At 59.4% G+C, this 21,005-nt stretch overlaps 2 protein-coding genes across 6 annotated transcripts in view; both read left to right on the top strand.

Annotated features, from left to right (window-relative positions):
- DIS3L2 (DIS3 like 3'-5' exoribonuclease 2) overlaps positions 1-5,525 on the top strand; it is a 351,293-nt gene extending 345,768 nt beyond the window's left edge. For all 5 annotated transcript variants that reach the window (XM_047083241.1, XM_047083242.1, XM_047083240.1 and 2 more), the window contains 5 exons: positions 1,569-1,716; positions 2,109-2,239; positions 2,410-2,514; positions 3,908-4,009; positions 4,693-5,525. In XM_047083241.1, coding sequence (XP_046939197.1) covers positions 1,569-1,716; positions 2,109-2,239; positions 2,410-2,514; positions 3,908-4,009; positions 4,693-4,821 — 615 coding nt within the window. In that variant the 3' untranslated portion in view covers positions 4,822-5,525. The remainder of the gene's footprint in view (positions 1-1,568; positions 1,717-2,108; positions 2,240-2,409; positions 2,515-3,907; positions 4,010-4,692) is intronic.
- Positions 5,526-17,979: 12,454 nt separating this feature from the next.
- Positions 17,980-20,954, top strand: ALPI (alkaline phosphatase, intestinal). Its single transcript, XM_047084979.1, has 11 exons — positions 17,980-18,049; positions 18,132-18,248; positions 18,363-18,478; positions 18,675-18,849; positions 18,928-19,100; positions 19,363-19,497; positions 19,596-19,668; positions 19,795-19,929; positions 20,021-20,212; positions 20,434-20,553; positions 20,656-20,954. Exons 1-11 carry the CDS (start codon positions 17,980-17,982, stop codon positions 20,952-20,954), a joined length of 1,605 nt encoding a protein of 534 aa, XP_046940935.1.
- The last annotated feature ends 51 nt before the right edge of the window (positions 20,955-21,005 follow it).

The following is a 21,005-nucleotide window of genomic DNA, read 5'->3' as shown; positions in this document are numbered from 1 at the left end:
TCCCACCCTGCCCAGAGACACCTTCTCCAGCCAGAAAGGGGACCAGGGCCTCCGTCCTCCTCACCCCTGATCATCTGGGCCACCCCCGAGAACAAGGCCCAGACGTGGCTTGGAGTGGAGGCTGCTCCCAGCTCTCCCGGGGACTTGCCCCGGACATAACCCAGGTCCCAGCAGGAGCTGGAGGGGAAGAGGTCTCAGGGAGCCGAGCAGGCCATCCCCAGCTGTGCCCTGGATTCCAGGGCCGACGTACACAGAGTAACTGGAGCCGGCTGTCCGTTTGGCCGAGTGCACAGGCGGGTGTGTGCAAACAGGGAGCAAGTGAGTGAGCACACAAGGGTGTGACTTTGGCCCTAGATGAGGAACCTGTTCTCTTGCTCCCAGGCAGCAGCGGCGTCCTTGATTCCCAGCCCCGGAAGCTTGGGGACCACTGGGCAAACAGCTGCGGGGACGGTGGCCAAGGCTCCCGGAGGGCAGAACCACTATGGGCCTGGAGCTATTTGCTGGGCCCCTAGAGAAACTTGGCCTCTCTTCAAGCACCCCAGTCATCGTTTCCTCCCCTGCAGAAGGGCCTTTTGAACTCAGACCTCTTGAGTCTTGGCTCAGGGCAGCTTGTCAGGGACAAGAAGAGCTGAGGCCGGTGACTGGCAAACCTCTCCCTCCCTTGGCTGGTGCAGGGTTGAGTATGGGGGGTATAGAGGTGCCAGGGTGCAAGCATCGCCTCTAGCAGGACAGGCATCGGGGCCAGAGGGCATGAGGTTGGTCACGACGAAGACTAGGCCTGGGCCACGGAGGAAGAGCCAGGCACCCCCAGTCGATTTCATTCTAGGCGGGCAGTAGGAGTCCTGGGCCTCCTCTGCTACTTCCCGTTCCGGCCACGTGGTGGTGGTGGAGGAGGTGGGCTTCGTGTCCTTGCAGAGCCCCGTAGCCTCCTCGGCGTCTGCTGCTGCCTCCACGGGACGTCTGCGGCCCCTTGTCCAGCATGGCCACAGGCCTCCCCTCTTCTCCCTGTTGCACAGTAGCTGCCCCATCCCCGTCCCGTGGGATCCCCCGTAACAGCCCCGAAAACTCGGCAGCGGCCGGCTGAGGGGGAGGATGAGCTCCTCCCCAGCTGCCCTCACAATTCAGCAGGTGGGCGGCCCTCCCTGAGGGCTTGGGTGGCCGGTCCCACAGGGCTCGGAGGGAGGAGGTTTCCAACCATCCTGAGGTTTCCCGGCACCCCCTGGGCCCCACAGAGGCGGGGTGGGCCCCTTACGGTGCTCTTTGGCCTGTTCTGCGTGCTGCCATCACGAAGGGTCCGGGCAGTGCAGGGCAAGGCCCACGTTTGTCTTCAGCAGGAGAGGGGCATGGGCATCTCGTGGCTCTGCACAGCCTCATGGCAGCCACACTGGTCCCCTTACAGAGGGTGGCTCCTGGCCTCCTCGGGCCTGTGGTCGGCCACCTACAGCCTGGCAGTTCAGTCCACCCCCAAGACAGCCCATCATGAGACTCTGAGCATCACAGCCTGGCAGAGCAAACCCCGCCCTGACCCGGCCTGGCCAGGTTCTAAGGCTCCCCTCCCATCCCCCCAGATGGCACTGTACTTCTGCTCGGGGATGCTGCGGGACCAGGCACAGTTCCGGCACTATGCCCTCAACGTACCACTCTACACCCACTTCACCTCCCCCATCCGCCGCTTTGCTGACGTCCTGGTGCACCGCCTCCTGGCCGCCACTCTTGGTAAGACAGCACTGGGGTAATGCAGGCTTGTGCCCACCTGAGGGCTGCCCAGCCCCAGAGCGGGTCCCGTGGCTCTATGTAGAGACTCCAGGGGGCAGACGGCCTGAGCAGCTGGGGAGCCTGGGCCCAGAAACACCCTCTGTGAGCATGCTGGGGGTGGCTGCAGTGGGGCTCATTAAAATCCTCTACAAAAGCCGGGGCTCGAGGACCCCAACCCTGGCTGCCCACCTTGCCGGAGCCTCCGGAGCTGAGCAGCAGGAAGGCCTCTGCCCTGCATGGGTTTCCCAGGCCCCACCTTGCCTGGGCAGGGAGCATCATGCTTCCCGTCACCCAGCCGTGGCCGGCACACGCACAGCACCCTGCCAGCTGCCCCGCACCCACCCTCTTCCCAGGCTACAGGGAGCTGCCGGACCTGGAACCCGATGCCCTGCAAAAGCAGGCCGACCACTGCAATGACCGCCGCATGGCGTCCAAGCGCGTACAGGAGCTCAGCACCGGCCTCTTCTTTGCCATCCTCGTGAAGGTGAGGCCACCGGCCTGGCAGCCCCTCCCCCTCACCTACCCCACTCCCCCTCCTGGGCACCTGTTCACGAGGCGCCCTTAAGGAGCTCACGGGCCTTCGGCAGCTGGGGTGGGCCCTGGGGATGATGGCATGTCCTGTGGCCAAGCCTTGGCTAGAGCTCCGTCCTGCAGGAAAGCGGCCCCCTGGAGTCAGAAGCCATGGTGCTAGGCGTCCTGAACCAAGCCTTCGACGTGCTGGTGCTGCGCTACGGGGTGCAGAAGCGTGTCTACTGTAATGTGAGTGCCCACGGCCACCCAGGCCAGGGTCGGGGACCTTCCGGGCAGGCACAGTGCTGAAGCGCACCCACTATGACATGGGAGCCGGGGACCTCGTGGCGTCTGTTGAAAGCCCTCCCTCCTCTCACAGACCCACCGAGCTGCATCGACTGCACACTGTGCTTTCACTTGCGTGTCCCCCAACCCTCTGCTGGGGTCTCCTCCATCTCTCTCTGCTATCTGGGGGTTCCTGGCCCGGGGACACACGAGCGTGGAGGATGGGAGCACAGCGCAAGGTCCTTGATGTCCTCGTGTGCACTGGAGAATACAAGCTAAGGCAGTGACAGTGGCGTGTGGCAGCCGAGTGTATGTACCCCCCCCGACCTTGCTACCCTCTGCCGCCCGGCGCCAAGCCCACTTGTCGAGCCACGCCGGGACACCCAGCTGCACCTGCCTAGGGTGAGGGATCCAGGCCAAGAGTCAGGCTCGGGCCCCTTCCCGAAGGACCCAGGCAACCAGAGAATGGGCCCCACCCTAGCCAGTGCAGGGTGGCAGAGTGTGCAGGCTTTGGGGGGTGGAATTTTTTATAGGAATGTGAAGGAAGGAAAGATGAGACAATGATCCAGGGCCACTCTGGAAACTATGTCCCCTGAAGAGAAGGAAGAGACCGGCCCTTGCCTTGCGTCCTGCCCTGTGTGATTATTTATTCAAGGTTCTTTCCAGGGGCACTTGGTGCCTGTGCCAACGCCATCTGAGGGGCCTGTTTCAGCTGACTTTGTGGTTGGCAGGTTACCACCTGGCCCTTGACCCTGGCTTCGACTTTCTTGACATCCAGAACACTTGGGGGAGTGCAGAGCCCCGCACATGGAGTAGAATAAGCATGGAATTAATACAGTGGAGCAAAGCGGAAGAGACAGAATGGAGTCCAGCTGGAATCAATCAGGGCTCTTGCCCTGAAGTTCGTTGAGCAGGACAAAAGTTCAGGTCTAGGTCATCAGACAGATTTGGGTCTGCAGACAAGCCAGCCCTCAGCCTGTGTTAACAGACCCAGCACCCGCAGGGGGCGGCACCCCTCAGCCTTGGGTTCCCCGGTCCACCTTGGGCCTCAAGTAGACAGCCCCTGATGAGCCAGGATAGACCCAGCCCCTGCCACTCAGCACTCGGTCACCCTCAGGTCCTGCCTTAACGGAAGATGGCCGGGCAGGGCCTCCCTAAAGCTGGCCGGAGGTAAGAGCCAAAGGTGGGGGTGGTCCGTAGTCAGAGGTCAGGCAGCCGTCTGCTGGGAGTGGGGCGGGGAGCTCCTTCAAGGCCGGTCAGAAGCTGCCTCCCAAGCAGTGGGCAGCCTTTCGGGGTCAAAGGTGAGGAGGCGGCACGCAGAGCTTGCACCCCACAACACAGGCGTGTGTACCCCCAGGCGCTGCCCCTGCGGTCCCACCACTTCCAAAGGGTGGGCAAGAAGCCGGAGCTCACGCTTGTCTGGGAGCCTGAGGACCGAGAGCAGGAGCCGGTGCAGCAGGTCAGAACCAGGGGGTGGGGCAGCTTTTCCAGAATGCCACTGTGGGCCCGCCCGCCCCTCAGCTCTCGAGGAGCCTTCCTCCTGCGGCACCCCTGCCCTGCCTGCCCTGCTGCCCCTCCTGCGCCCCCACCCCCACCCTCAAGCACTCAAGCTCCCGGTGGGCTTTCAGCTTCTACCTGCGAGACCCACACGGCTCGCCCACATTACCTCCTTCGGGCCACGGCTTTCCGGCACTGCCTTCCCTGCCTTGGGGACCCACTGCGGGGAGAGGACGGGGTTCTGCCTGTCCCCGTAGAGCAGGGTTTTCATTTTGGGGGTCCTTTTGAGAGTCCGATGAAAACTGTGGACTCCCTACCCCAGAAATTACACGTAAGGTCTTCCCCACAGCACGCTCTGAAGGCCAGCCCCAGACCCCGGCTGTTTTTGCGGACACTGAGCGCTCACTTGTGCGCCAGACGACGGACACAGCCGTGTGTGCTTCCCTCACTTCCCACCAAGGCCCCCTGGCCTCAGTCCCCGAGCAGGCTCGGCTTACAGATGGGCAGACAGAGGCCTAGAGGGGCAGGGCGAGTGGGCCTGGGGCCCAGCTAGATGGACAGTGGCAGGCCCTTGTCCCTCCCGTCCCGCGGGACCGGCCCCTCACGACCCGTTCGGGTCACCACGCTGGCTCTGCTCTGCTGCAGGTCGTCACCATCTTCAGCCTGGTGGAGGTGGTGCTGCGGGCGGAGACCTCGGCCCTCAAGTACAGTGCCATCCTGAAGCGGCCGGGCCCCGAGGGCCTCCCGGGCCCGCGGAACGAGGAGGAAGCGTGACGGTGACGACGGCCTCCAGCCCAGCCGCACCCCACCCACACCACTGCCCCACCCGCTGGCTTTTAGGAATAGGACCTTTTGACACCAAAGGGGATTTTTAATTTGGTTTTTAACGACTCAGGGTTTTTGTTTTTATTTCTTCATTTTGTTTTATTTTTGCAGCTCGGTTTTTAAACAAACCGGAGAGGAGAGGGTGGGGCCGGACGGAAGGCTGAGGCCCGGCTGGTGCTTAACCAGAGCAGAACAGGACCCGGTCCTCCTGGGAGGCCAGCCCCTCTTCTGCCTGCCCACCCACTGCCTTCCCCTGCCCAGGAAACCGGGGGTTTTCAGCAAATCAGTGTCATGGAATAAAATCAGGTGTGAATTGCGGTCCGGTGTGTGGGGCACCCCTGGGAGGCCAGGGCCGCAGGGTCCCCCTTGGACCCAGGACTGGGGACCTGGCTCGGGCTCCACCCCTCACAGCTGAGCTGAGATCGCCACCCTCCGGAACCTTTCTGTCAGTTCCAGGATGATTCACAGAGCTGGCCACATGTCACACTGTTGCCAGGGCCTCATTCTGGCTGATTAGAAATGTAATTAGTATGCAAGACAGCAAGCTCAGCCATCACCCTGCCTCAAGTGGCTGTGTCCGTCCCTGCCCCCACCACTTCCTCTCTGCCTGCTGGCCTCAGGATGGGGGAGGCATGGGTCCTATAACACCCCCCACCCCCGCTTCAGGTCCTAGGCCAGAGCTCTGAGTGGCCCTGTCCCCACCCCCTTGGTTCAAGCTGGCCCCTCGGCACCTCCAGCGCCCGTCCCAAACCCCGGCAGCACCCCGAGGGGTCCTGGCCTGCCAGAGGGAAAGAGAGCCCTCAAACTGGCCTTCCCCACCAGGGATGGGAAAATGGGTGCCTGGTGGCCCTAGGCTGGCCTAGTCACCTGCCTGGCATCGTCCTGAGCGCCCACCAGTGGCACCGTCCTCGGGGACCCAGGGACAGAGATGGAGGGCCGTTGGGCGGTGCTGTCTCCCCAGCTGGCCTGACCACGGCCTGCACTCCTTCCCCACCTAACTGGGAAACCACAGATCAGCTTCCCCAGGAGCTGCCAGGAGCGAGGGTGAACGGTGCCCCTGGCCCAGGCTCCACCGTGCCGTTTCCTCTGGTGTCAGTATTAAGCCCATTTGATCTGGTGGCAGTGAATTTCCTTCAAAGAAAAACTCAGTACGATACCTGGGAGGAGGGCCTCGCAGGAACTGGAGGGCTGATGGAGTCGCTGCTTTTGTCCACTGGCAGGCCATGGCCCGTCCTCATCCAGCACCGGGCTGGGTGTCAGAGGGGAAGGGAGGACACCGTTCGGTTCCTTTCTCTTCCTCCGGCACCCTAGCCAGCCTTCCAAGTGTCCATCTTGCCACCCCCTCTCCGTTCCTGTCCCCAGAACCTTCTCCTGCAGCCAAGTATCTGGAAAGGAAGATGGGCGAGGGTCTGGTGGTTTGGCATTTGGAGGAGGAGATTTCTGGGCGTTTGCTGTCCCGGGCAGCCCGAAAGAGCCCCGGTGCTGTCCCCGAAGGCCTCCCACGGAGCCTGGGAGCTGGGGGCAGGGCAGAGCCCCCATGGAGTGGCACCCCTCAGGGCAGCGGTGTGTCAGAGCAGCCGGGCTCCCTCTCGAGCAGCGTGGACTCAGACCGGACCCCCCTCCTGCTGTTCCAGTGCCCCCCGAGCCCTGGAGAGGCATAGCCAGCTTGGTCAGCAAAGAAGATCTTGGCTCCCGGCACTCGCTTGGGAATCGCCCTGATGCACTCTGGAGCCATGGGGGCCGTTGGGGCCCCAGCCCACCCCCACCCCATTTGACAGAAGTGGAAACTGTACCCAGCGAGGAAGCAGGTCTCTGGCCAGAGTGACACAGTGAGACTGTCCAGCCAGGACCGGGGCTCAGGCACCGGCCCGCCACTAACCTCCACTGCCTGTGGGCCCAAAGGAGGAGGCCCGGCACCCTCCCCAAGTCACCGGAGTTTGTCTTCATCCCCTCCCCCGGCACACGGGGCTCTGGCGGAAGCCCACGGAAGGGGCCGCCCCTCCTGTGTCCCCACGTGATGGAGCTCTTGACAAAAGGATGACCAGCACAAAACCTCGTCAAAAAGGAAGACTCGCTCATCCCTTCGGCTGCTCCAAAACCACTGCACGCTAGTACAGGCAGGAGCCCCAGACCCCACGCGAGTCCCTGTCTTTCTCACAGGGCCACCTCGGATCACCGTGCGGGGGGAGGCGTCATGCAAATAATGTCACTACAGGACGAGGCTCTAGCAGAGCTCCGAGGCTGGAGACCGTATTCCCAGCCATGAAGGGACAGTAGCCAGGTGACACATGGGCCCCACACGGGTGAAGAAACTGAGGCTTGACGGTATTGGACTTAGCCACGAGCTGTGAAGGTCAAGGTCATTAGGGTCAGAGAGCACTGAGAGGATGTGCAAGAAGATGCTGCAAAAGGAGACTGCGTGGACCTTCTGAGCTGGCCGGAGACTGCACTCCAAGGGCCGTGAAGAGCCACTGGAGGTTTCCAACCAGAGCTGTGCCACAGTATGGCCTCTGTGCCTTCAGCCGTATGTTCTCGGGGCTGCTGTCCAGAGGGGACTTGTGTCACTAGTGCGGCAGGTGGTGGTGATGGCATGAAGGTAAAGCAGGAGAGGGAGGTCGAGTGTGGGCAAAGCCTCAGGGAGCAGACTGCTGGCTATTTGCAGGCGTGGGCCCTGAGGTCCAGTGCCATCTGGATGGTGGAGGGCGTGGGAGGCTGGAGCGCAGGAGAGCCAGCGAGCTGGGACAGTGAGGACTTTCCTCACGGGGGGAGCAGATGAAGGGTGCAAGCCAGCTAGTGTCTCTGCTGAGAACAGACCTGGGACGCGGGGTGGGGGGGGGGGCAGTACAGAGGCTGGGCCGGGGCTGGAGGGCTGGAGGGTGGGGGCGGGGGGGGGGGGTGCGCAGCAGTAGGGGTAGCGGCCGCAGGTAGATGTGGGAATGCCGGGCTGGGCCCTGAAGTGCAGGACAGTGGTCCTCTGGCCGGGCATCCTCAGCACACAGCCCGGACCGGAAGCCTGGAAGGGCTCAGGACTGAAAATCCAGGGTCGGGAAAGATGGGGAGAAGGAGCCAGAGAGAGGGGCCCTTGAGCCTTCAGGAAAACTCCTGTCTTTTGATTACAAAGAAAAGAAACCCAGTGCAAAGTGGCTCTGGGAGGAGGGAACTGGTAGGAAGATTGGATGTGAACTAGCAGAGGAGGGCGGGAAAGCCCACCGTGAGGGAGGTAGGGGCGCACCACCCCTCCAGGTCACCTTGAGTGGCTCTGTCTCCCTTCTCCGTTTCCTCTTCCCTTCCTCCTGGTGTAAATCACTTCCTCCACCACGACCTTCTGGAAGCTCTGTATCTTGCAGCCCACCCTCTTGGAGAGAAACTGACACCCTCTCCCAAGTTAGACCCCAGCAAAGAATGGGGCGGCTGCCCGCCCCTGGCCCATCGGAGAGCCGTCGCGGGGCAGAATGGTAGCTCCTGGGGTCTCTGGCAGTTGGGAGGGATGGGTAAGAAGCTGGGGAGCAGGTCCCAGGAAGAGGCCCCACCACTGGGGAGACACAGCACCAGATGCCCCCTGCAGCTGCTGCAAGCACAGAACAGTGACGGGCCCCGAGGTGGGAAGCTGGAGGCCAGGTTGGAGGGACCGTGATAATCCAGGCAAGGTGAAGGCCTGAGAGAGGGAGCAAAGCCCAAATGTCCCGACAGAGCTGGCACCAGCAGGTGCCGGAGTCACGGGCAACATTGGGCTCCCCACGGAGGAGGCGGGGAGGAGCGCCCTGGGGGAGTGGGGGCAGAGGAGGGGTGGGGACAGCAAAGGCCAGAGGTTGGATTCCTTCTGGGGACAAGAGAGCCTCAAACGCTGCTGCCGGGGGTTGAAAGCATGAGGCAGAGTCATGCAGCGCGTTGGGGCCACGCAAGTGGTGCAAAGCAGCCATCCTCGCAGCAGCCGAGACAGGAAGCACCCCAAGTGTCCGCCAGCACAGGAATGGATAAAGATGTGTCGCATACACACAACGGAATATTACTCAGCCACGAGGGAGGACATCCTGCCAGCTGTGACAACATGGGTGAATCTGGGTGACATCACGCTAAGTGAAGTGTGCCAGGCACGAGACAAATACATGTTCTCACTTATGTGTGGAGTCTAAAATCATCAAATTTGTAAAAGCAGAGCAGAATGCTGGTTTTCAGGGCCAGCCAGGGCAGGGAGGAAGAATGGGGAGGTGTCGGTCGAAGGGTACGAAGTCTCAGTTGTAAGATACGCAAGTTCCGGGGACCTCGCGTACAGCATGGTGATACAGTTAACGATACTGTGTCGTGTGCTCGAAAGCTGCTAAGAGGGTAGATCTTCAGTGTCCTCACCACAGAGAGAAAATGATCACTATGAGGTGATAGATATGTTAATTAGCTTGATTGTGGTGGTCATTTCACAATGTATACATATTATCAAAACACCAAGTTGTACATCTTAAGTGTATACAATTCCTATTGTCAATTTATACCTCAGTGACGCTGCTAAATAAACAAATAAATACAAATGGCGTCTGTGTGCCTCCCCCTTAAATCTGGACAGGCTCAGTGGCTGCTAATAGGCAGAAATGTGGCAGAAGTGACCCTGTGCTAGTTTCGAGGCCCAGGCCTTAGGAAACTGGCAGCTTCCACTCCCATTCTCTGGGAATCCGGCTGCCATGTTGTGAGGAAGTTCGAACAGTTCTGTGGAGAAGCCCTCAGGGAAAGGAGCCCGTTTATCAGCCACGTGATGGAGCCACGTTGGAAGTGGATCCCCCATGTCCCCTCCCGCCACCCCAGCTGAGGCCCCAGAGATCAGACACAAACTGTCCCCTCCAAGCCCTGCCCAGATTGCAGATCTGTGACCAATAAATGTTGTTTAAGGTTGTTTGGGGATGGTTGTTATACAACCATAGATACCGAGAACAGAATATCAATAGAATATGTCCACGGAGCTTAAAGTTAAAAAATGAAGAAGTAAGTCATTTAGAAACAGTGGTAAATGTCAACACAGAAAGCCAAGAGAGGGGAAGGTGGCTGCCTCTGAGATGGAAAAATGGAGGGAGAGAGACCGAGAACTGCTGTTTTTTGTTTTGTTGTAACAAACCTTACAGATCTATTTGATAGTTTAAAACTGTATTCACATATAACTTGGATAAGAATAAAAACAAAAACAGACCACCCCCCCCCCCCCAAAAAAAATACTTTTCCTTAGCAAGAATGGATCTACAACTGGTTTAAAAGGCTTTTTGTACATTCAGCAACAGGGATGTTAAACAGTCCATCATTCCCGTCACTAAGATAAAATTCCTGCCAACAGGTGGCCTGATACTCCCAGTGAGTTCAAATGCCACCCAAGGCTTCTACTCAAGACTCAGGTGGCAGTCTGGGTCGCGACAGGTCTCAGTTGCCTCAGTGGAGCCGCTAGGGACCGTGTTGGCTCCATGTCTGAGCCAAGGTCAAGGTGTCCAGGTTGAGAAGCTAGGCCCTGGGCAGCGAGCCAGCCCAGAAGCCGCCTGCCATCAGTCAGGCCTGGGGGAGAGACAGAAATGCTGATGGGAAGGCTGCTGGCCCTGCGTGGTGGCTCCTCAGGAGGGCTGACCTTGGGCCCGGGCTGGGCACTGACCACACAGGCCCAGTGCACGGGTCAAATCACAGATTTCAGGGTCAATTAGAGTTGAGAGGGGGTTTTGAAGTAGGTGAAAGATGTAAGCCCTGGTGAATGGAAGGAGGAGAAAGACCCCTTTCACGGCAATAAAGAAGATTCTGGAGATGGGGGGGAGGGTACTTTAAGCACTTGGAATGATGACTTTGAATTTGCACATACCTGAGGTTACAAATTTAAAACCTACTGCAAATCTCTTTGAACTTTTTTTGAGTTTTTATGGTTTGGGGATTTTTTTTTAATATATAGAAAGCAATTTTAGGGGGGAAGTCCATTTAAAGCATTTATTTTACTTAAAGTTGTTTGCCTCAAACGGTTTTGTGAATGGCGTTGTGTAATGTTCACAGATCGTTCACTGCTCGGTTCTGGAAAGCCTTTAGCTAAATGTTGCAGAGGCAACAGAAACGGAGTTACATGCCTGCTCTCATATATTTCACCTTAGTAGATTTTGCCAACTAACCAAGGTGCTCTTAGAATAAGACTGTCCTGCTTCTTAGGATACAAAACTCAGAGTTACATTACTGCATACAGTTAGAGGAGCGAGCTTTCTTTCCCTCCCGTTGTATATCCACGACCAAATCACCTGTCAGCCATGGACGTGTCTTTCCTGCATCACCCTAAGAAGAATGACCTTGAGCCATGGCTCAAGGAACAGCCACCTGCCCGCCCACCCTGCCCTTGCCACCGCTGCCACCACAGGGCAGAGGAGAGGCCTGACCTCGGCCCATTCGGCCAGCCCACTCCTGCACCCCCACCCTGGGGCAGGCTGAGACCCCGGGGAACCATATGGGAGGGGGATGTGGTGATGTTTCCTGCCCTGGTGGTGGATGGTCGGTCCCCTTATCTGTACCCCATCCCACCCCACACAAATATGTGACCCAAGTTCCCCCATAGAAGGGCCGTGCCTAGATATTCCTCCCACCCAGGTAGGTAGAATGGCCCAGAAGGAGGCCTTGCCTACACAGACCTTAATTAGGAATTTTTTAATACTTGTTTTCTAGGAATAAGCCACTTTGCCTAACATTTGGCCCGTTGGCTTTCAAACGCTCAGCTTTGATAACGTTCAAGACCTGACCTGCCTCTTTTCAACGATTAGGGTTTCACCTCCCTCCTCCCCTACTCCAGGATTGCCTCTGTCCCACGGCCCTGTGCTCACAGCCCTATGACATCAGTACTAATTATATTTTTCCATTTCGCAGAGGAGGAAATTAAGGCTCGGGCGAGGTTAAGTACTGAAGGACACCCATGCTAAGTGCTGGAGACCCACTGCTGCAGTTGGACCCTTTGGTCTTTGCCAACCTGGGGGTCTGTAACGCGGTTTATTCTGCATCAGTCGAACACCTTTTTGCTATCATCCCGTGTGAAGAGGCTGTCCAGCAGGAGGAGGAAAGGGAGCTCGGCGAGGCTGGCAGAAAAATGGCCACTGCAGAAGAGGGATTTGGGGAGGGGCTGTTTCGAGGGGCTTTGGCCGGGAGGGAGCCAGCAAGGAGGGCGGGCACTGAGGAGAGGGCGGATCCCTCGGGCCAAAGTGCAGAAAGCCACACCAGGTCCCAGAGTCCCTCCTCCACCGTGATCACCAGCTTTCCTGTGCCAGTAACTCCTCCACCTGCCTCTGCCTGTGCTTCCCCCACCCCCTCCAGCAGCACCCTGGAGGCTGACCTCAGCCCAGCCGCCCCTCCTCTTCACGCCCTCCTCCGCCTTCCTGAAGCCCAGCCGGGCACCAATCCTCCAGTCTGTCAGTGGGGATTGTATCCAGGCTTCTCTCCTGCCCGGATCCCCCAGCATTACTTCCCGCTCCTCTCCAGGGTGGTCTGACGCTGGCCAGGGGAACCTCAGTTCTTCCCCTGGGACAGCGTCCAGGAATATAGCTCAAGTTTACGTACCACCCCCCGCCCCGCCACCTCTGGACAGGAAGCCCCTTGCTGATTGGGTCTGATTTGACTCCTCTAGGTCTCCAGGATGACTTCGTGTGGTCAGTGCTCAAGAGATTTGCTGAATAGAATGGTCTCCTTTAAACAACTAGTAGCTGCCCAGCTTCTGGTTTTTGCCTCCAGGACCCTCACTGAGACCTTGAGCCAGTGTGGCGAGGACAGCTGCAATGGCCCCATGAGCATCTGAGGGCTTCACCTCCTGAGCCTCAGTTTCCAAGGCTGGTATAATGGGCTCCCTCTATTAACAGTTGTCTTCTGGGGCCTTCCTTTGGGCTTTGCAACCTCTCTCTGACCCCTGACACCAAGCTGGTGCTGACCTTGTGCGGGTCACAGTTCCCAGCGTGAGGGCAAGTGACTTGGTATGGTGTAATCCCTGGGGTTCCCAAGTGTACCCCAGCATGCACTTAGCTCAGCCTTAGATGCACTCAGTTTCGCTGAGCCCCAGAACATATCTCGGCAAACTTTTCCCCTCCACGGTCCCGGGGATGCCCCCAAGGTCTGTGCTGTCTCTGGTTCCTTCCAAGGGCCCCCAGGGCCCAAAGTGGCCCCTGCTGGGGCCATTCTCCAGTCAGTGCCCATCTGCTCCTGGGGAAGGGCAGAGCCTAAGTCTCTTGAACCTGGAACAGGGACCAGAGACAAACCACAGAAAGGCAAGGGGCTACTCCCTCCCCTGCTGCCAGTGCCTTTCACGTGACCCCCTAAGAACTCTCTCATTGAGCCCGTGACCCTGGCCATGGCCGCTGCTCTCAGCTGAGGGCTCCTTCCGGCTCCCCAGGCCACGATGCAGCTAATTGCTCCATGAGCAGCATGGTCCCCGTGACTTTCTTGATGGCCCCCTGCTCAGGCCAGGAGGAGAGGCAGGCGGGCCAGCCTCCTCTCGTAGCCCCAGAACTGCACAGGCAGGCCTGGCCAGAGAGGGAGACACGTCATCAGAGGTGCAGTGCCACTGTGGCTGGGAGGGGCTAACATCTCTGCCCTCACCCGGTGCCCTCCCTCCTGCCTGCCAGACTCCCAGGTGGCTTCAGGAGGCTTGGTACCCCCTGATCCCAGGAGGTCTGCCCGTGAAATGAGGGCAAAATACAACTTGTGTTCTCTTCCAGCATCCCCGCCTGAATGGGGACACTCCTACTGTTTCCACAGGGCTGGTGGGAGGTTCAAATGGGAGACACTGCCCCTAGAAAGAGATGCCTCGGTTTCCCCCAAAGTGTTCCCCATCATGCTGAGGGGTGTTGTCTTTTGGTGATCAACAGTCATTCCCAGCTCCTGCCGTGCTCCCCCTGAGTGGCAGGGCCGTCACTACATCTCCTAGGGGTGGTGTCGCGGTGAGATCAGGAGGGCAGGAGGCAGGAAGGAGCCATTCCTCCGTGGGGCAGCGGCAGCTGCTACAGGGTAGGCAGGCTCAGCATCACCCTGGGTGCCTACCCGCGCCCTGTGCTGGGGGCCGGGAAACACCCTGAACAGCCACCGGTGGTAGATGAGGGTAACGGTGGAGGGTGCCAGGGCTCCAGATGGGGCCCTTCAGGGCGGGCCCTTCCTTCCCAGGGAGCAGACACACCAGGACAACCAGACTGCCGGCTGCACAAAGCGAGGCAACTCCCGGCCTGAGCTAACAATTACCCAAGAGGCGTTATCTCTCTCTTTTTTTAATGTTTATTTATTTAGGTTTTTTTGGGGGGTGGGGGGGAGGGCACTAGTGTGGGAGGGGCAGAAAGAGAGAAGGAGAGAGAATGCCAAGCAGGCTGTGTGCTGACAGCACAGAGCCCGACACGGGGCTCGATCTCACAAACCACGAGATCACGACCTGAGCTGAAGTCAGGGGTCAGACGTTTAACCGACTGAGCCGCCCAGGCGCCCCAAGAGGCATTATGTCCTGCTCCACACCCAGAAAGACCAGAAAGAGCTTGCTGCCTGCTGATTTGTCATCCTGGGCCGCAGAGGAAGGACTATAACCAGATGTCATCACAGGTGATTCAGGCCCAAAGGTGCCTTCCCGCGTGGCCTTCCTGGTGGCCCCGCACAGCCGGGTCATAGCTGCAGGCTTCGAATGTGGACAAACATACTTTGTTTACTGCCCGTGACATGTGTATGTTTCGTCTCCAGTCCCCCTCAGGCACGTGACAAAGTTCACAAGAAACGAAAGCTGAGGCGCCTGGGTGACTCAGTCGGTTAAGCGTCCGACTTCAGCTCAGGTCATGATCTCACGGTCCGTGAGTTCTAGCCCCGCATCGGGCTCTGTGCTGACCGCTCAGAGCCTGGAACCTGCTTCGGATTCTGTGTCTCCCTCTCTCTCTGCCCCGCCCCTGCTCATGCTCTCTCTCTTTCTCTCAATAATAAATAAACGTTTAAAAAAAAAAAAAAAAGAAAGAAACAAGAGCTGATCACAAATGATGATTACCTAATGTCATCCTAGGAAGGGCTTACGGTCACAGTCCTGGGGGATTTATTACAGAGAAATGAAAACGTATGTTCCCCCAAAACCTGAATGAATATTCATAGCAGCTTTACGTATAATAGCTCAAACTGGAGTCAGCCCAGATGTCTGTCCTTAGATGTTCACACATCTAAACACTGTGGTCAACCCATCCTACAGAATACACTCAGTGACACAAAGGAGTCAACGATTGATATGCTTGGATGAGTCTCTAGGGAACTGTCCTGAGGGGGGTGGGGGGAAGCCAACCCCAAAAGACTATCTGATTCCGTTTATGTAACTTATTTTGTCACGGAACCTGGTCTGGATCACCTGGCGGAAGAACCAAACAGCACCCGGAGATCTTGGAAGGCAGGAGGTTTATTTCACACCAGCGGGCTCAGAGGAGATCACTCTCCAGAGGTCTGAGTCCTGAGCGTAAGCATGGGGGACAATTTAGAGTCTGGTATTTCTGCATTCAGCATTAGTAGTAATTTGGCAGGAAGAAGAACCAGGAAGGGGAGTCTTCGGGCAGGGACAGAAATTCCCCTGTCAGTCCTGTCGGCCGTCTTATAACAGATTCTTCCCTATCAATTTGAGATGACAAAATTTTAGAAACGCAGGAGAGGGGTTAGGGACTGAGCAGGGGTGTGGGAGGGAGGTAAGGTGGTTGTAAAGGGATCTGTTCCAATCTCCGGGGTTGGAGCTGTTCGGTATCTTAACTGTAGTGGTGTTTACATGAACCCACGCGTGGGACAAGATGGTATGGAACCTACATGCCCACACGAAGGAGTTCATGCAAAACGGGAATTCCGAATAGATATCTGAGAATCTGTGACTTTGTGCCACTGGGGGAAATTGGGCGGCATCCAAGGATTCTCTGTATTATTTCTTACAACTGCAGGCGAATCTACAGTTATGTCAAAAATTCCAATTGGTAACGGGGATGGGGAATTCCCTGGAAGACTAATCTTGGAATAATAAACCTTTCACCTACAGCCTGGTAAAAAGAACCAATTAATTAATTAAGGACCTGCCCAGGGGTTAGTCTCCCCTGACCTTTAGCCAAGAATTTCCCTAGCACAGCAAGATGATGCAGGGGACAGAGGAGCTACGGGGACACTTCAGAGGCCAGGAAGGATGCCTCCCAAGGCGCTAGCTCTCCTCAGATGTAGAGGACAGCCAGGTCAGTGTGGAGGCGGCCCCAGGAAAGCTCTGCTTGAGAGGTGGGGGCTGGGCAGGGAGATGCTGGCGGCCAGGATCTTGGCCAGATGCTTGGTCCCTGGTTTTGGGGACCAACCACTTGGCTCAGGTGGTGAGGAGGCCAGAGCGCAAAACGGAGCTACCGTGGTCCACTGGGGTGGGCGGAGTTGGGAGGAAGGTTTTTCTTCTTCGAAAAAAAAAAAAAATGTTTAAGGTTTATTTTTGAGAGAGAGAGAGAGAGAGAGAGAGCTCACACAAGCGAGGGAGGGGCAGAGAGAAAGGGGGACAGAGGATCCAAAGCGGGCTCTGAGCGGACAGCGTCGAGCCAGATGCGGGGCTCAAACTCAACGACCGTGACCTGAGCCGAAGTCTGTCCTGCTCAACTGACTGAGCCACCCAGGTGCCCCCCAATTTTTTTTTAATGGTGGGGAAAAGCACAGCACAAAATTTACCATCGTAACCACTTGTAAGTGCCTGGCTCAGTAGAGTGAATGCGCGCTGTGGCTGTCGGACAGCAGCTCTCCGGGAGGTTTTCATCTTCAAAACTGAAACTCTGTTCCCACTAAACACCTCCTCCCCCGGCCTCCTCCTCCTGGGCCCTGGCAACCAGTTCTATGCATTTGACGACTTGAGATGCCTCGTCTAAGTAGAATCACACAGCGTTTGCCCTTCAGTGACTGGCCTATTTCACTTAGCATCATACCCTGAGGGCTCATCCATGTTGCAGCGTGTGACAGGATTCCCTTCCTTTTTAAGGCTGAATAATATCCCCTTACGTGGACGGACAACGTCTTGTTTATACGTTCATCTCATGATAGACACTTGAATTGCTTCCACCTTTTCGCTACTGTGAACAAGGCAGCTACGAACATGGGGGTGCAAATCTCTCTTCCAGACCTTGCTTTCAAATCTTTTGGATATACACCCAGACGTGCGGTCGCTGGATTGGAGGAATGCTTTTGAACCGGTCTGGTCACGGAAACCTCTTTGTTCCTTATCAGATGCCATACCTGTGGGTATTCGTTGCCCATGGAGAGAAGAAACTCACCCCTGGGTCCTCTCTGCCTGTCCAAGGGAGCAGAGGTCAGCCTCACGTACACTGGGTCCCCACCCCTGCCTGCCCCACACACATGCACGCACACGCGAGAGCCCCACAAGGCTGGCCCGTAATTGGACACAGAGACGAGGTTCCACTCTGTCACCACTAGCCCCACCCTTTTCCACAGCACAAGGGACTCTGGGTCCAGTCTCCTGGGCACCCTCTGAGCCCAGCACCCTCCCCACCTGCCCACACCAGCCCTGGTCAGAAGCCAGGCCACCCCCGCGTGCCTCCTTTCCCGTGTCTCGGGGCCTCACAGCCTCAGGAGGCCAAACCCAGGCCCCTGGCCCAGGCTGTGTGCCTCACACCCCACCTCCCTTAGCACCCAGAACCGAGCCTGTCCAAAGCTGGCTCTCAGAAAACACTGAACAAGTGAGGTGAACGAAGGAGCAACAGTGCTCCCACAAGTCTGTATGAGCCAAGGGTCGGGAGTGGCCCCTGTCGGGGTGCCTCTCACCCAAAGGAGATGTGCCCCCTCAACCCCACCCACCCTAGGGAGACTGCTGGGACCATCCCGTGCTGGACAGACCTGCCTTTTCCAGGACCCCGGCCTTGAGGCTTGCCCAGCCACGCCCTGCCACTTGCCTTCTACCAGCGTGACTTAAAGTCACAGGGCGGGGGCGGGGTCAGCATGGCCACCTGGGACAATGGGAGGGACATGGAGCCTTTTACAACCAGGAACAAAGTTCTCCCCTGACTTAAGCCCGGGCGGCTTGTACTGCGGCTGGTACCCACGTTCTGGCTCCCCCAGGGTCCCAGCCTCCCCGGAGTCCTGGCCTTGCAGCCCTCCCACCATCCCACAGGCATGCAGGGAGCCTGGGTGCTGCTTCTGCTGCTGGGCCTGAGGCCACAGCTGTCCCTTGGCACCATCCCAGGTAATGAGGCACCTCCCGGCTGCCCCCCATGTATAGGACACTCCCCCAAGACTGACCTGGCTTCCACTCTCCCCTTGGCCAGTTGAGGAGGAGGACCCAGCCTTCTGGAACCGCCAGGCAGCCCAAGCCCTGGATGCCGCTAAGAAGCTGAAGCCCATCCAGACGGCTGCTAAGAACCTCATTCTCTTCTTGGGGGACGGTGAGTGTCAAGGCCTGTCCACCCCCTGTGGCTCCCACAACCCTGGTCCCCAAGGCTGCCAGTGGACACAGACCAGCCCTGGGGACTCGGGCCTGACAAGGTGTGCTCCTTCAGGGATGGGGGTGCCCACGGTGACAGCCACTCGGATCCTAAAGGGGCAAATTAATAACAAACTGGGACCCGAGACGCCCCTGGCCATGGACCACTTTCCGTATGTGGCTCTGTCCAAGGTAAGGGCTGGGTGGCCTCGGGGTGCTCCCCACCAGAAGGGGGGCGGGTGCCCAGGAGTGCGACAGGAGGGAAGGCCCAGGAGGCTTGGGGCCGGAGTTCGGGGACCAGGGTGGTGAGGGTGGGCCCCTGGGCTTGCGTCAGGATCTCGGGTATCTGATGGAGCCAGAGGGGAGCTGAGGGTGTCTCTGTCCCCAGACATACAACGTGGACAGACAGGTGCCAGATAGCGCAGGCACAGCCACAGCCTACCTGTGCGGGGTCAAGGCCAACTACCAGACCATTGGACTGAGTGCAGCTGCCCGCTTTGACCGGTGCAACACAACACAGGGCAACGAGGTCGTCTCCGTGATGTACCGGGCCAAGAAAGCAGGTGGGCTTGGGGCCGGCTTAGCGGGCAGGGGCAGGATCAGAGACCTCGGGGGCTCACCCTGAGCTCGGCCACCCTCAGGGAAGTCCGTGGGGGTGGTGACCACCACAAGAGTGCAGCACGCCTCGCCAGCCGGCACCTACGCGCACGTGGTCAACCGCAACTGGTACTCAGACGCGGACATGCCCGCCAAGGCCCGGAAGGAGGGGTGCCAGGACATCGCCCAGCAGCTCATCTCCAACGTGGACATTGATGTGAGCCTCGAAGGGCAAGCAGGGGGACGGGGGGGGGGGGGGCGGCGTGTCTCCACCGGCCACAGTCCCAGGCAACTGAGGACCTCAGCTCTGGGGCCTGGCAGGGTCTCCCGGAGCTTGGGGTGGGGCCCGAGGTGGCGGAGAAGGGACCGCCAGGGACAGGCCACACCCACAGACCTGAAAGGGGAGCGTGGGGCTCTGTGAGGAGGGAGCGAGGGGCCAGCCGGGCTCCACGCCCACCTGCCTAATCCTTTGGCTACAGGTGATCCTGGGCGGAGGCCGAAAGTACATGTTTCCCAAGGGGACCCCAGACCCTGAGTATCCGAGTGATGCCACACAGAACGGAATCAGGTTGGATGGGCGCAACCTGGTGCAGGAGTGGCAGGCCAGGCACCAGGTGATGGGGGCCCAGAGGTGCACGGGGCACGAGAGGGACACGGATCCGAGGGCTGTGGACTGAGGCCTGGCTCTGCACCCTCCCCGCCCCCCCCCCAGGGTGCCCGGTACGTGTGGAACCGCCAGGCGCTCCTTCAGGCTTCCCAGGACCCCTCCGTAACACACCTCATGGGTAATGACCCCAGCCACCCCCACGTTCCCGCCCTGGCCTCCCGGGTCCTCAGAGGGCCAAGCGTGCGCCCAGATGTTCACACCCACTCCCCGGCCTACCCGTCACCACCGGCCCCCTTCCCCACAGGCCTCTTCGAGCCAGGAGACACGAAATACGAGGTCCACCGAAACCACACCCGGGACCCATCCCTGATGGAGATGACGGAGGCGGCCCTGCACCTGCTGAGGAGGAACCCCCGGGGCTTCTACCTGTTTGTGGAGGGTGCGTGGCAGGCAGCCCCTTGCGGAGCACGGAAGTGGGAATGGCCGGGGCGGGCCGGGCATCGTCCACCTTCCACGCGCCCTGCCCGCAGGAGGCCGCATCGACCACGGTCATCACGACGGCAGGGCTTATCTGGCACTGACGGAGGCCGTGATGTTCGATTCTGCCATCGACAAGGCCAGCCAGCTCACGAGCGAGAAGGACACTCTGACCCTTGTCACCGCTGACCACTCCCACGTCTTCTCTTTTGGTGGCTACACGCTTCGAGGCAGCTCCATTTTCGGTAGGCCCAGGAGGGTGGCAGGGTTTCCTCAGTTATGTGGCAGAAATTGCTCCGACTCTCCCTTTCCTCATCTGTCAAACGGGGCAACGATAGCAACCGCCTTGTAGGGTTCTTGTGAGGATGAAGCCGGCGAGGCCCAAAGTGCCTAGGTTTGCTAGGTGTAGCCCGCGGAGGCCCCCTGGCTGCGGTCAGGGCGATCACCGGGTCCCTCCTCCCTGCAGGCCTAGCCCCCAGCAAAGCCCACGACAACAAGACCTACACCTCCATCCTGTACGGCAACGGGCCCGGTGGCTTCGCGCTCAAGGACGGCCCCCGGCCCAACGTCAGCGACAGCCAGAGCGGTGAGTGCAGCGGCGGGCGGTCTGGGAGGAACTCGAGGGAGGGAGCCGCCGGCCGCCCGGCGGGCCCTGACCCCCCCCCCCCCCGCCCCGTCCTCCGCCCAGGGGACCCCTCGTACAAGCAGCAGGCCGCGGTGCCCCTGCAGTCCGAGACCCACGGCGGCGAGGACGTGGCGGTGTTCGCGCGCGGCCCGCAGGCGCACCTGGTGCACGGCGTGCAGGAGCAGAGCTTCGTGGCGCACGTCATGGCCTTCGCCGCCTGCCTGGAGCCCTACACCGACTGCGGCCTGCCGCCCTCTGCCGGCCCCAACGACGCCGCGTCCCCGGGCCCGGCCGCCGGCCCGCCGTCGCTGCCCCTGCTGGCCGGGGCGCTGTTGCTGCTGCTGGCGGGCGCCGCGCCCTGACCGTGACCCGCCCCACCCGCCCCCGGGCGCCGCCGCACCCCGCCCGGGCCC

Source organism: Lynx rufus, unplaced genomic scaffold (assembly GCF_022079265.1).
Source record: "Lynx rufus isolate CCGP_SWC_20201006 ecotype Redwood Valley unplaced genomic scaffold, mLynRuf1.p SCAF_2, whole genome shotgun sequence".
In the NCBI taxonomy this organism is placed as follows: Eukaryota; Metazoa; Chordata; class Mammalia; order Carnivora; family Felidae; genus Lynx; species Lynx rufus.
The sequence above is the reverse complement of the archived record's forward strand: the minus strand, read 5'-3'. Positions and strand labels throughout refer to the sequence as shown.